At 39.1% G+C, this 14,292-nt stretch overlaps 1 protein-coding gene across 2 annotated transcripts in view; it reads left to right on the top strand.

The window, feature by feature from the left end:
* Positions 1 to 12,562, top strand: part of CWC22 (CWC22 spliceosome associated protein homolog) — a 36,651-nt gene extending 24,089 nt beyond the window's left edge. For both annotated transcript variants that reach the window (XM_062498119.1, XM_062498120.1), the window contains one exon: positions 12,464 to 12,562. In XM_062498119.1, coding sequence (XP_062354103.1) covers positions 12,464 to 12,522 — 59 coding nt within the window. In that variant the 3' untranslated portion in view covers positions 12,523 to 12,562. The remainder of the gene's footprint in view (positions 1 to 12,463) is intronic.
* Positions 12,563 to 14,292: the final 1,730 nt, after the last annotated feature.

A 14,292-nucleotide genomic window follows, 5' to 3' on the forward strand; every position in this document is an offset into this window, starting at 1 on the left:
GGGAGAGCTCCCCCCGCCGCAGGGAGAACACCCCGCACTGCAGGGAGAGCTCCCCCGCCGCAGGGAGAGGTCTCTGCACCGGCGGAAATAAAGCCCAACCACCAACTGCAGTCAAGCTGCACTTCTGAACTGTTAGAACTTCATTTTAAAACCTATTGCTGAAGTTTCTTTAAAAGAAAAAAAGAGTTTTGTACAAAATGATAGGTGGCATTTGTAAATTTTACCAGACTTTTTCAAATTTTCAGTACCACGTTTTTTATAACTGCATCGTTGAATCTTGCCTTTATGTTCTTTGTTTGGAAAGCAAAGCTCTTTATTTTGTGAATAAAATAGGAAGATACCAGCAAGTGTTTTGTCACTTAGTTTTGAGTACTTGTAATTGTATCTTCGCAATCTAAAACACCATTGGTTTTTAACTTCGCTTGTTCCTTGCAAGCCAGATGCTAAGGCTGGGATGATAACGTACAAACTTCAGACTGCAATGTGAATGTTACATGAGAAAGCTATAGAATTTTCAAATGGGCATTCTGTATCTACATGTTCTTTCAGCCTTGCAAACATGAAAGCCTTTTGATCAAAATATTCAGGAAATACTCAGTTGATTTTTTTCTTCAAGACTTAAAAATTGAAAACACAATGTTGCTGTTTTAAATGTCACATGTGAAAGTGTGCCAGCTTGTTCTGTTACTTTTCACAATGTTTTTTAATATTGTGACATCCTGAGCTAGTTACACTTGTGATCTTTTTGGAAAAAGGGTTGGTTTGGTTTTTATATTTTCAGTTGTGACTTTGATTTCCAAATCCAAGTCTTCAACTCTGTCCCTACAGCGGGAACGTTTAAGGAACCTGTTTTGCAGTGAGAAACAAGAAAAGTAAAACAGGAGATGTTTCAATTCTTTTTAGATGTTGTGAAGTGCTCAAGTTTTTTGGAAGCAGAGTTCAAAAAAACCACCCTTCAATTGGTGCAGCACTTGAAGATAAAAAATTGTTCCATCTGTAGTCATGGGGTACATCTCAGTCTTGATTTCATGAGAAATGAATCAAAATCATCTGGTTAAGAATAATTCTCAGTAGTAAGTTACAGAAAAATTTGCAAAGTCTTCAGGATTGAAATAGGAAGTAGTGTGGGAGCATGGTCAGTAGGACAGAGGTGGTAGTTGCAGATTATGCAGTTATTGTTGCTGGATGACAACATTTTTATTTGTGAAATGAACACAATTGCTGGACAAAAGAACTTTCACATTTCATGTGCAAATAATAGTTCTTGTATAAAGCATAAGAAATACATTTGAGCTGTTTTATAACAGAAAGTAGAACCATTCCTAAGGAAATAGATCAGTTGTGCCTAAATCTTGTCAGCATTTTTCTAAGAAAAATGCCTGGGTTTTTTCTGTATTTGACAGAATTTATTTTGCAATCTTTTCATGTAATAAAATGTTTTCAGTCAAAAACACTTTCATAGAAAATAAATATCTATTGCAGAAAAAAGTAAGATTTCTATCTTAGGGCACTCAGCTAAAAATACTTTGGTGGCATCATGTGTTATGTGTTTAAACTGTTGGGTTTTTTCCCAGCACACATCTCGTTTTCAAAATGATGTGTGCATTTTGGCAGTGTGTTAAATGCACAAAAACTTCATTTGAAATAATGTTTCTTAAAGAGAATTCTGCTAATTCTTATGCTTCTTTGGTAGCTCTCTATAAATATTATTGAAAATAATCTACTCCATAATGGTTTAATTGTACAAGCTTATCTAATATATCTACAGTAATACTTCCCTTAACATCTTATGCGTTTAATAGCATATATTTATTAACCCATAACGTTTGAGGTATTCTGGTATAGTTAAAAAGTTTGTGAATGACACCCTTAATTAAATGGAAACAAACTAAACCAAAAATGTGAAAACATGTAACATTTGTTCTGCAGCATCCTGTGCCAGCAGTCCGGTGTTTTACTATAGAGTATCTATAAAAGCATGTTTCTTTTGTAGCCTCTGCCTGATCACTTCAATTTGCTACTTTGTGATGTTTTCCTTGCCATCTTGTGTATGATTTTATAGCCCTAAACCTGTATCTTTGCCATTTTTCTTTTCTAGAAGTTAAAAATCACCTGCAAGCTCACCTTATGCTAGTCTGTTCTATAGGTTTGTGCTCCTGCCCTTTAGTTTTTTTACTGTATTTTTTACAGGGGAAAGAAGTCAAAATACTCTGTAGTATTCAAAATGAGGGCATTCCAGGAGATGCGTGGTGCCGAAGGGTTTTGGGTGGGTCAGTTCTCAGTTGCTGTGGAGCTGAGTGACACTGGGTGATCTGGGCTTGCTTTCCTCAGTAGCAGCTGCTTGTAGACCCCACCCAGTAAAGGAGTGACTCCTGCCTCATGTTTGTAATTAGTACTGGAGCTCTAGATTGTGGTTGGACATGTTTGACTGAAAAACTTTAAGAAGTGGAGATCATGTGATTTTCCTTACTGTTTTGTTCAGTTCTTAATCCTTGATACTTAAAACCAAGATTGAAACGCCTTGGCCTTGGCTTGGGGGATGAGTGGTAGAGGAATCTTGCAGACTTGGCTGTGCTTCAGAGACTCCTGGGAAGGAATTTGTAATGACCTGCTGTGATACTGCATGCTTAAATTTTAGCTTTGAAATGCAGTTGTAACATCCACATCCGTAGATACAGCAAGAAAGGCTGCATCCCTTTTCTAGGAGTGCCTGGCCGAGTTCCTGAATTTCTTCACTGCAGTGGTGTGAGGTGTTAGAGAGATGAGCTGCTGACGCACCCGGCAAATTCCTGCTGCTGTAGGAATAAATCTGGACTGAAGCATTTGTGGTCTTGGTAAGAGCTCTAATTCTGCTCTCTAGCTATATTTGGAACAAGGTCTCCAAGTGTGGCTGTTCATATGCTCAAATCTAAAGCGTGTTTATGGGGGGAGAGAAAGAAGACTACCCCTGTTTAGGCCACAGTGTTGCATAAATCATCAAAATAAAACCCCCCAGGATGAAAGCAGATAAATTCTGGGAAAAAAAAAAATGTTTAAAATGCGTTTAAATTACCTTTAGCAGATCATTCTTTCTAAAGCAGTTTTCATAGCTGTTTAAGCAACACTGTAGTCTTTGAATAGTAGATAGTTCATCTCCAGTTCTGCATAGGAATGGAGGCATGACTACAGTAATGTTTTTCTGTTCGTGCTGTTCTAAATGAATTTTACAGTCGGATCATGTACCTACTGAAAATCAAGCTCAGTTTTTGAATATTACTGGTAGTACTAGCTAGATGCCAATGGTATATTATTTTAACCTAGGAACGTGGTGTTCTCTAATTTATTTGAGGCTCTAACTCAACTTAAATGTAGGGTGTACTCTGAAATAGCTTACTACGTGTCAGAGTCCCAAAAAATACATGAGCTAGGATGGGTGCTTTAAGCTCCAGTAGCAATTTAAATGCCTGCCTGCTATTGCATTGGTACAGTTTTATGAATATAAAAGAAAATAGTAGCTTATCCTCGTCATTCTTAAACTACTTTGAATTGTCTTTCACTGCTGAGGAAAGCATAAAGCTAATTTTCTCAGATCATCTAAAAGAGCAGGAGTCTGTTATTACAGGAGCAGATAATTTACTCCATTTACTATAATAACATACAAAGACTAGGGAGACCTGTCCTTCAATTTATTTTCAGTAAGGTTAAGTATATTTTTAAAGCTGTTTTAAATTTGTCAAAATATTTTTTTAAGAAATGGTGAAATCAAAATGCAGACTCTTAAGGGGGTATTTTTATTAAAATGACACAAAAACTGAATTGTAGGTTAAGGAGCAAAATACAACTTTATAAACTGGAAAAATTTTAGGTCAGTTCAGAGATGTTCTGCTTTTTTTAGGTTTTTCTCAAGTCTGTAATTTGGCTGAGACTAGTGACGGATTTTCTTTTCTTGTCCACTCATGAATGCCATCAAGCATTTTCCTTTTAACTTCAAAAAAAGGGGGGAGAGGGTGCAGCTTAAATCCTTAGTATTGTTGGCCCATAAATGGTTTATTAGGCCATCAAACAGACAAGTCCATTAAGAAAATTAACTGCCATGTTTTGACTGTTTAAGCTGTGTCCAGTTTGAGTATTTTTCCCCCATTATTTTGTGAAATAATGGGGGCACCAAAATCTTTCCTGAGGGGGCAAATAAGGTGAAACATTCCTTAAGATGGTGGAGGAAAGAGCAAGGATGTGTAAGAGGATGTAAAGCTCTGTGAGGGAATTTGTTTGCAGTGTCAGGTAAGAAGTAAGGTCAGGGCTGCTGGCACTGGTGTCTGGGTGCAATGCTAATTGCTTTTCACTTGGTGACTGGTACTGCTCCTTAATTACTTAACTAAAATCTTTACCAAATTGTTCTTAACCAAATCACTCTCCCTTGAAAATTGGTGGTCCCTTTGCTTTTTTTCAATGGCTTGCCTATTGCTTTAGAGACACTTTGTGCTCTTCACAAATCTCTTGTGAAATTTCACATTCTAGGTTTTTTGTATCTTAAAAAGCTGTGTAAGAATTCCTTTGTTACTGCCTTACCTAGAATTCAGTATCACTTGAAGAAGATTCTTTGTATTTTCAAAACCCCATGGATAAGCTCACACCATCGCATAAAGACTGAAAATTTTCAGCACCTTTTTTTTGCCCTGGAATAATACTTAAGCTAAATGGAGAAATATTCATTGATTTTAAAGGGAGAGGAGTAAGATGTTTGATGCAGTCACTTACAGATGCTGGTACAGTATTGCCTGTAATCGTTTAGCTCAGTACTCATTAGGCTTTTCTTCATTTTCTCCTGCTTTATTTAGAGCTTTTTCCATTTTTCCCTTATCCCTCTTGAACTTCCTTCTTTGTCACAAGCAGCGTTAGCTATTTAGAAAAGTATAATGACACAAATACATCAAAAGTTTACTATATATCACTTGCATAATGCATCAAAAAAAAATCTTTAAAGGACCACTTGGCTGAAGGAACAGTGTGTGTCCACACCTACAGTAAAGAACAAGTGTGCAGCATGCTGCTTGCCTTCTTACCTCAGAATAAAGATTTACAGGACAATTGCAAATTTAATGAGGTTAATCAGTCTTCCATTTCTTAACATTTCTTTCTGATTGCCTTCTTTTTGCACTGCTTTTGTGGGAAGAAGCATCGCTGGAGTTTTACAGGTTTCTGAATTTAGCTAAAGAGGTTTTGTGTCTGCCAATGTGCCCTCAGAGGAGCCATAGTGGTATTAAGTAACAGCAGAAAAAGTGAAGAGGGACCAACATGCAGCAGAGGATTGAATCCCACAGTCCTCTGTGCACCTGTAGGGAATGCCAAGAGTTGGTATTTTCTTGCTGCATAATCAGCCTGAGTCTTTTGGCCATAAAGTCTCCTGCAGCTGTTCATGGAGAGAGGTGAGCACCACTCAGTTGGTTTATCCATCACTTCCACCTGGGCAGGGCTTTTACAAGAGAGTTGCATCCTACTGTGCCCTGCCTCTCCCCAGCACTGCAAAGTGCAGAGCTGGGTGTGTTATGCTGCTGTGCATTTGGCTGATTGTTATTTTACTAACGTTTCAACCAAGATAAGCAGGAGGTCTGCTCAGCTGTTCCTGCACACTGAGGATTCACAATGGCTGCTTGAACCTTGTGTCTCATCAGCCATGGCTGCTTTAGGGATCATAAGCAAAGAGAATTCCTCAGCATACAATGAACTGAAAGAGTCTTGGCTATAGACAGAGCCCAGAGGGAATAACTTCCTTCCTGCCAAAGTTAGCTTTTGCAAATACTTTCCTCCTTTCCACCTTCATCCTCTTCCTGGTTTTCAGTTACAAGTGGATGTCTTCGTGGGAAATGTTGAAGTGTCCCAGTTTTTCATTTGCTAAATTAGAAAAAAATGGAAAATAGTGTAGTCCAGCAGTGTTGAAGGAAGAAAGATTCCACTGACAGGGGGCTGACAGCAATCTTGTATTTTGCTGTTCCAGTCCTAGTGAGAATGCCCTCCTCCCTCTCACACCACACTCCTGACTGCTAGGAGCTTTAAACACACTTCTTCACAGAAATGCATGCCAACACATTTTTTTCAAACTGTCCTCCCCTTCCCATCTCCCAGGTGCCCCTTCTAAAAGAAAAGATGGTCATGTCTTTCTATTCCCTTTTAAAAATGGCATTTCATGCCCCAATTCTGGTGTCAATACACCTTGAGAAGGAGGCTTAAGTAACTGGCAGGGTTCAGGTGGCCTTCTCGTGGTCCTGTCTGTTAACCTGTGTTCACAGACTTCAGTCTCGGGGGACATTTATGGTGGGACGAAAGTTCTGATAACTTTTGGGTTGAAATAGGCAATGGAAAAGTTGGTGTATTATATCATATTGTGCTGGGGGTGCAGACAGCCTTTGTGGCTTCCCATGAGGAAGGAAGACTTATGTGATAACTACCTGGAATGGAATGCACTCTTTTAATAAATATGCTTCCTTTGTTCAGGCCATGAGGTTGGATTTCTGTTCCACAGGCTCTGGTTCTTTGATTAGATTTACAAGGTCCCTTCTGCTGTACACTTCATTATGAGTCACCAGAAATGGGACAGGAAAGTGCTTAAGAAAAAATTGAAGCCAAGTGACTTACTTGATCAGTGATTGAAATGAGAAACTGAAAATACACATTTGGGGAAAAAAAATCTCTTTGCGACTCTGTTCCTTCCTGTCCTCTCTTGTCTGCACACAAAAAAAACCCCCTTGTTATACCTCTTTGGAAAAGAGAGACGGTGCATCAGGCTGTTTTGATCACTGTACTTGTTTGAACTGAGAGTTCTTTGAGATGTCATCCACAAGTACTTTGCAGCCCATCATTTTCTGCAGATTGCGTGTATTTTGTGATTGTGGCAGTGAGGATGGGCTCCTTGCTACAGCCATGCCAGGGAAGGACATGTCCTTTGAGGAAGGAACCTTAGGCTAAGTTCATCCCCATGCCATGCAGAGTTGGTTTGTTTCTTTTATTTTGCAAAGGAATTCTTTCCTCCCACTTCATTTTTAGCTCTCAGTTTACTGGGGTGCAGATGTGCTGGAGAAGTGTATTTCAGTTCTCCATATATGTATAAGCACACACACTTGCATGCAGTCTTCTATTTTCATTCTCTTGTTACGCAAGGGTTTAAAATTAGTTGTATTTGTGAATTAATATAGTTCATTGGAATAAATTTCAGCTATTTTTACTCTGTAATGAGCTTTATCACCATGCTATCTGAATAGCTCACAAACACTATTTTTCCTCTATACCCTGTTAACAGTGTAAAATATTCATAGTCTTGATGATGTGAAATCTGGCTGGGCGAAATGGTGTGTGGTAAATTAACCGAGGTTCTCTGCTGATACATGGTGGAATATAGTGCCACCAAAGAGGAAAAATATCTGGATTTTGATAGGACCTCATGACAGGCACTTCAAAAGGTGGGATTACAAAAACCAGCATTGCTAGTGTTGTATTTTGGTATCATATTCTGAGGTTTTATACACCTGCAGTTCTACTTGCCAGGAGTAAGTGAAGCTGGAGTTTAACTAGAACACTGTGCATGTGGAGATGAGGCTCTGCCTTGGGATGCCAGGGAGATGGGTGGAACATCCTGTGGTCTGTGTGCCTGATTACCACTGTGCTGAAGAGCAAGGCTGGATTTAGTGCACAGGATTTCTACCCAAGACTCGAGGTCTGCCTCATTTTGGTTGCATACATAATCAAAAACTGTCTCACAGTATTTATAGAAAGGCTTAATTTCCTTAATTACAGTTTCACTGTAGTTTATGAAGAAAATACAACATGAAGAGTCATTGTTTTTATAATCTGTGTATCATGCGTTAGTTGAGGGAGAGTGAGCTTCAAGGTTGGTTGATTGGCAGTTGTCATCAGTCTGTGAAACTCTCATTTTGAATGACAGATTTCATTTGCACTTTAACCCTGCTGTTGGCTTTCACTTAGTCTTATTCCTTGTTCCTAAAAAGTCCAGTTTCTTTCATGGAAGACCATCATAGTCTCTTTTCATAATCATAATTTGAAGGGGGAGTAGGGAAACTCATATCTCTGGAGGACCCCTCTTATTTTCTTGATAAGCTTTCTGCTGCCCCTGATTGTTATGAATTATATGTGGAGAGACTTAGTTTCTTATCAATCAGTGTTTCAGAAGAAGATTCCACAAACCTTGTAGACTATTCTTGTGGAATTGTCAGAAAGAAAAAAGGCTGTAATATGTTTTAAATGTATTGTTTTCATTTTCATTGAATGTTTCTCCTGTTAAAAGATAGAAGTGTTCATTTTCTCTTCTATGTAATATTCATTATTGCCCATGTTCAGGGCTAAGTGCTTTTCTATTCATCTCTTCTGTAAACATTTCTTTAGCATTTCACTCCAGAAGAAAAACTTTCACAGCCTATAATCATATTTATTGCCTCTCCTTTCTCTCTCACACTTTTCCCTGTGATTCTAAACCATTCTCTGGGGCCATCAAACACAGCATTCCTGTTGATGGGATCATACCACTAAATTTCAAAATGTCATTGTATTTTTTGTTCTGTTTTGCATTTGTTGGATTGTTTTTTGGATTTCCTTATTCTTTGGAACAATCTGTATGTTTCCTTCTTGACAGCCACTGAGCTGTCCACTGTGATCTCTGGCCTTTCCTCTACAACTTGTACACCAAACTTGTATGAATAATTCACAAGATTTCTTCTAATGTCCATTACTCTGTTCTTGTCAACAAAGACTTTAAGCTGTCAATGTTTTGTACTTTCAATTAATTCAAGTACTTTATTTTTCTGTTCACTTTTGTTTCAAATAAGTTGAGTGACAGCTCGCTGCACTACACAGTGCTAGGAACATGTCTGTGTAAGCTGTCTAGCACCATGTCCCAAATCTCTGTTCTCTTACCTTGCAACTGGCTGCTTTTTTTTAATAGCCTCTTGTGTGGGACTCATTGGAGGCTTTTTGAAAGTCCAGACAAATCAGATTATTCCAAGTAGATTGCTATAATTTAAATTGCATTTAAGTTAATACTTCTACTTTTCACTGAATATCTATCACATATCTAAAAATTAGGTCATTTCCCTAAAGACTTTTGATATACAACTGACTACTTGAATTAAAGGATTAAATTGATGAAGAAAAGATTAAAATCTTTCCAAGAGGATAATTCAAGGATTTTAGTTCAAATACATTTTAAAATTTATTTAAAAGGAGAGGAAATGAGTAAGATAAAGAGACCGTGTGTGAAAAATGTTGAGTCCAGGTGGTTGAGCAGCTTCATTTGAAATTACTTTAGGAACAGCTTGAGTTTAATTTGTTTCATGCCAAGGACAAAAAAACCCAGTGAAATAAAATATTTTACTTATTGAGAGCTATCTTAATCCCTTGAACTGCTTAGTTCAGTCACAAGTAGACATTACAGAGCTACTGTGTCCCCGACTTGCTGTAGCAGGTGACAAAAGCAGGAGGAAGTGTGAAGACAGCATCACTCCCTGTGGATTTAGGATTTATCAATCCATGTGTTATCCTGCACTGCGAGAAGTAGAGCCTGCCAGGATGTCACATGCACAGAGGCTAGAGCAAGGCAGAGGAGCGCCTGCCCTCTGCCTTCTTCCCTCTGCCCTCCACCCTCTGCCTTTTGTCCTCTGCCTTCTGCCCTGAGCACTGGAGCAGCCCCTGCCTGTGCCCCCCCGGCCCCATGGAAGCGATGGCAGGGCCAGGGCAGGGACCTGCAGCAAGGGAAGCTGCTGCTGGGAAGAAGGGCCATGTCCCACAAACAGCCTGATGCTGGAGCTGAGCGTCCCCCTCGGTTCCTACCTGGTGCAGCCGTGTGGAGAGCACACATGGAGGCTGACACAAGGTCAGCACCGGCACAGGGAACAATCTCCTTGTTGACTTTCTTACTGGAGACAGGACTGCATAGAATGTGCTCTCCTTGGGTTACACACACGCTGTGCACAGAGGAGCTTACAGCTGGACAGCCAGGGCTGCCTTCCGTCTCCCCAGTCTGTTCTGCAGAGCCTTCGCTCCCTTCTCCACTCAGAACTGAAAGGCAATGAGTGACAAAACTGCAGAGAGTTCTCATGAAAATGTTTTCTTGCCTGTTTAGAGTCCCTCATTCTACTGCAAAGAAAGAATGAATGCAGGATCTTAGGGGGAGCCCATCTCCCCACTACAGTTGCTGTGTTGAAGGTTTTAAGCTCCAAAGGGAATTGTGGGAGGTTGTACAGTTTTGTAGGATGATGGCTGGCAGAGAGGAGACAATCTTGTCATACATCATTTCCTTTGCAGAGACACAGCAACCTGTCTGCCATGTAGTTGCCAGATTGCCACATATTTTCCAAAGAGGTGATTTCCTGTGTGTCTACTGGGAAAAAATGAAAATTTGTCCCTAATGAGCTAAAAATTGCGGGAGATAACGGTCTTTGTGTACATGGAGATCTGAGCAGTGCATCTGTCTTCCTCTCATTCTGATCCCAGAATTAATTCGTTTCTGTGGCTCTTTCCAGCAGGGATTTCTTGTTATAAAAAAGTGAGACTACCCATTGTCTTGATTCTTTCCTATTTGCCCATACTGTGCAAATGTAGAAAAAAACAAAATTAAAAAATTAAAATCCTACTGCTTTAATGTATCTGCATAGTTCAGTGTAAGAAAGGTCGTTTTTAATTTCTGCTAAATGTTGCTATAGCCATGACTGCTGATGTCCTGATCAACTTAGTCTTTTGTTTCACCTTTACAATGAAGTCGGAGGGAAAAGACTGAATGCACATGAATTGTTTGGTAAAAGATCCTCTAGGTTAATAGCTCGTTCAAATTCCATCCAGTTAATTTCTCAACATAAATACAGAGCACGCCAACTTTGATAAGACCTCCCTAATATATGAACTGCGTTTGTTGTTGTGTAGATAAATGTGCATCTGCACACCGAAGCATTTTCTTATCTATGTGGAGTGCAGAGCATTCATTAGTGTTCCCCTTGGAGCTTCCATCAAACAGCCATGGTAGGAGCTCAGGGGGAATTTCCTTACCCCTTTTGACACAGACCCTAAATCTGCTACCAAAACCTGCACATCCTCCAAAACCTATACTAGACCTTGAGCAGCCCCCAGGAGATCCCTCTGCCTTATTGTTATCCATGGGACTGCTGCTGTATTTCCTTACAGCCTGTCGTTGGTATTCACAACACCCCAGAGACAAACTCATCCTGCGGCCAACAGAGGCTTCATGAAGAAGAGACCTCCTGATGTATTTTTTGCTAATTCTGAGGAAGCAGAGTCTGGCACTATTATAAAGCTGTGCCTCAGGCCTGCCTGCCGTGCAGAGATCCTGACCTCGAGGGTGGCTCAGCCCTATCTCCCACAGCCTCGGGAAAGGTTTCACAGAGCCACCTTCCCTCTGCTCTGAAGCAGATTTTTGCTCTCTTGGAGGAGCTTGGTGTGGTAACAAACCCACTGGTATAAGACTAGGTGCAGATTTTTGTTTTTTGCAGCTGTAGCCTAAGCAATTCTCTTCTGAGATCTGAGAGCTTGCTGGTCTGCTCTTTCTTTTTCCAGTGCTGAAACTACTCTTTTTCTGTACGTGCTAAGCCTCCTCAGAGGGTGAAGGCAGATCTCATGGTAGTGCACTTTTTACATTGCACATGTGGTTTGATTTGCTTCTCTGTGGTTACACCAGATGCAATTTTGTTTGCTGGATACTATTTTAGTGACTCTTCTGTGACTGTGTAATCATATGGAGGCAGCTTTTGATCTGTTTAGTATATAATTAAGCTCTATCTATTGCTGTCTTTTTTTTGACAGAATGGCAAGTAAACTAATGAATGAAAACGTGCTGGGGAAAAAACAACTTTTTCAGTTGAGTTATAAACCCTAAGAAAATAAGATGTAGAAAATAAATTTTAATATAATTTCTGTTATTCTTCTCCTAAAATCTTAATGTAGAGTAACCATCCATACAATCTAAGGAAAGAATAAATATTTTAAAAATTTTGTGGGTCTCAGTGGCAAATACGGTAATTCTAGGGCTGTAATTTAAGGCTGTGGAGTTGTATATTTAATAAGTAGCTATTTAATTATACATGGTGCTGGGCCTTTAAAATATATAAAATATATAAATTACAGAGCTGCATATTAAAATTAATCTTTAAAATGAGTAAGCAGCTAAGTTGGGGAACTTAAGTTTCCCAAAGTTACTTTACTGTGTTACCTGCCAACTACAATTTAGTAATCACAATATTACTCTTTTACCAATAGAACAACTCAATCTCAACACTATACATGAAACCCATGTGTATTTAAAAAACAGTATATCCACATAATGTATCCATCCCTCCTCCTAGTTAAGCAGAATTAACTTCCTGCAGCTCAAATGAATATGTGTGTGCAGGCATAAAACTCCGCTGAAAGTAAGAAATCAGAATCATCTAAATCTTGTGTACTGTTTGTTTCTCTTCCTGTGCTGTTCCAGTGGCACAAGCCTGCTCTAGAAGGTGTCCAGTTACTGTGCCTGTAGACTCATTCATGTGACTCATCCAGCCTGTCAAGAGGATCCACCCCAGTGATGCAATTTCTCACATTTCTGCTGAAATTAAACAAGCACAGCTGCAACTTGTCCTTTAAATATTCTTACAACTGGTCTCCATTCAGGTTTTGTAACTATTTCAGCTGGTTTGCATTTTGTCCTGTATTATTTCTGAGTTATCTTTTGACAGAAAATGGGGAAAAATATGGAAAAGGAAATGTTGCCATATGAGAGGGAAGTTTTGATATGCTGTCTCTTTGCTGGTGGAGGGAAAAAAATGAAACCAATAAACCTGTATTCAAACAGTTATAAATTTCCAGAGCTGACAGTCTGGCCCACGCTGTCCAATACCACAGGTGCTGCTAGTACAAGCTTTTAGTGTAGAGCTGACTTGTATACGTTTATCCTTTTACATAAATGCTCTTGTGCTGCCCTACTACACTGAAATATGCTGCAATACCAGCAGAAAGCACCTAACAGATGTGTCTGATTTCAGACTGCTTTCATGGCATGCTGTACCACCTCAGTGAAGCAGCTAGCTCGTGTCACCTGGCTTGCCAAACTTGTACTCTTCTTCTTTAAGACAGAGCTGCAGTTGGAGCCAAATCCTATTCTTGCTGTCACTAGGGTAATTCCTCTTGGGGATTAATTAGAAAGGCTATTATTTATTTTATAATTCTGGATGATGCATTGAGGTTTCATACTGCATAGCATTAATTCAAATACTTGCAATCAAGGACACAATGCATTTCTATAATGCTTTGTTTGATTTTCATTGTCCAGAGAAGATCTTGGAACTGTTGTAAGCTGCCTTCCACCATCCCCCTTTTTATTTGACTCAACGCTAACTTCTACAAGGTAAGCTATGGCTATGTAAAGAATAAAAGATTATAGTTATCCTTGGTGCCTTTTTCAATCCACAGCCCAAGATAGAAGATGACTAGTTACCCATGTGATCTAAACCACTAGCACTTACATTGAATTTTGTATTTCATAGTTTTCCATAAGGGGAAAAGTGCCAAAATTATGCTCCATATGCTTGGCTTCTTGTCTGTCCTTGAAGTGGTAAATCTGTGGGAGAAGAGACTGCCCTTAGCCAAAAAATGATCTTTTCAAATCCAGTTTTCTTGGAATTGTAATTTGTTGCACCTTTTTTATATAAATATAAAATTTTTGAATATATAAGCATCCTTGCTTTTTATTTGGTGTCACCAAAACAACAAATGCATTAGTTCAAATGTCTTCTACTACCCTTCTCACAGTTCCTCATCTCCTGTGCTATGCAGTATTATTTTATAAAACAGATGGGAACTCAGGAGGTGACTCTGATCTTTCACCTGGACTTTAAAGAGATACTGCGTAGTTCTTATCTGGAAACCCCTGGTTTTTTTTAATGGACTCAGGTTTAGGAACACTGAAGAAAGGAAATATTCTGATTGGTTTTGTTTTTCAGCTGAAGAACAGTTTGTTTCTATGTCAAATGAAGTAGTGAAAACAAATAGCATGCCATCTGGCTAGCCTAACTGGGTACTTTACCAGGAGGTTCTCAGATGTTCTCTCTGCCAGTTTTCAACTTCTTAAGTCCTGTGTTACTGACGTACTTTCTTTACACAGTTCTTTCCTGTTTAGGAATTATCTTGTTCCTTGAACTGAACTAGAATTTTAAAAATCTTACACTCTTTTGCAAAGATTTCCCCTGTCTGTTGTTTGAATTATTTATCCTCTTAATTAAAAAAAATCTCTAGTGTTTCCAGCATCCACAGTAAATCAGTTAA

This window comes from Cinclus cinclus, chromosome 9 (assembly GCF_963662255.1).
Source record: "Cinclus cinclus chromosome 9, bCinCin1.1, whole genome shotgun sequence".
In the NCBI taxonomy this organism is placed as follows: Eukaryota; Metazoa; Chordata; class Aves; order Passeriformes; family Cinclidae; genus Cinclus; species Cinclus cinclus.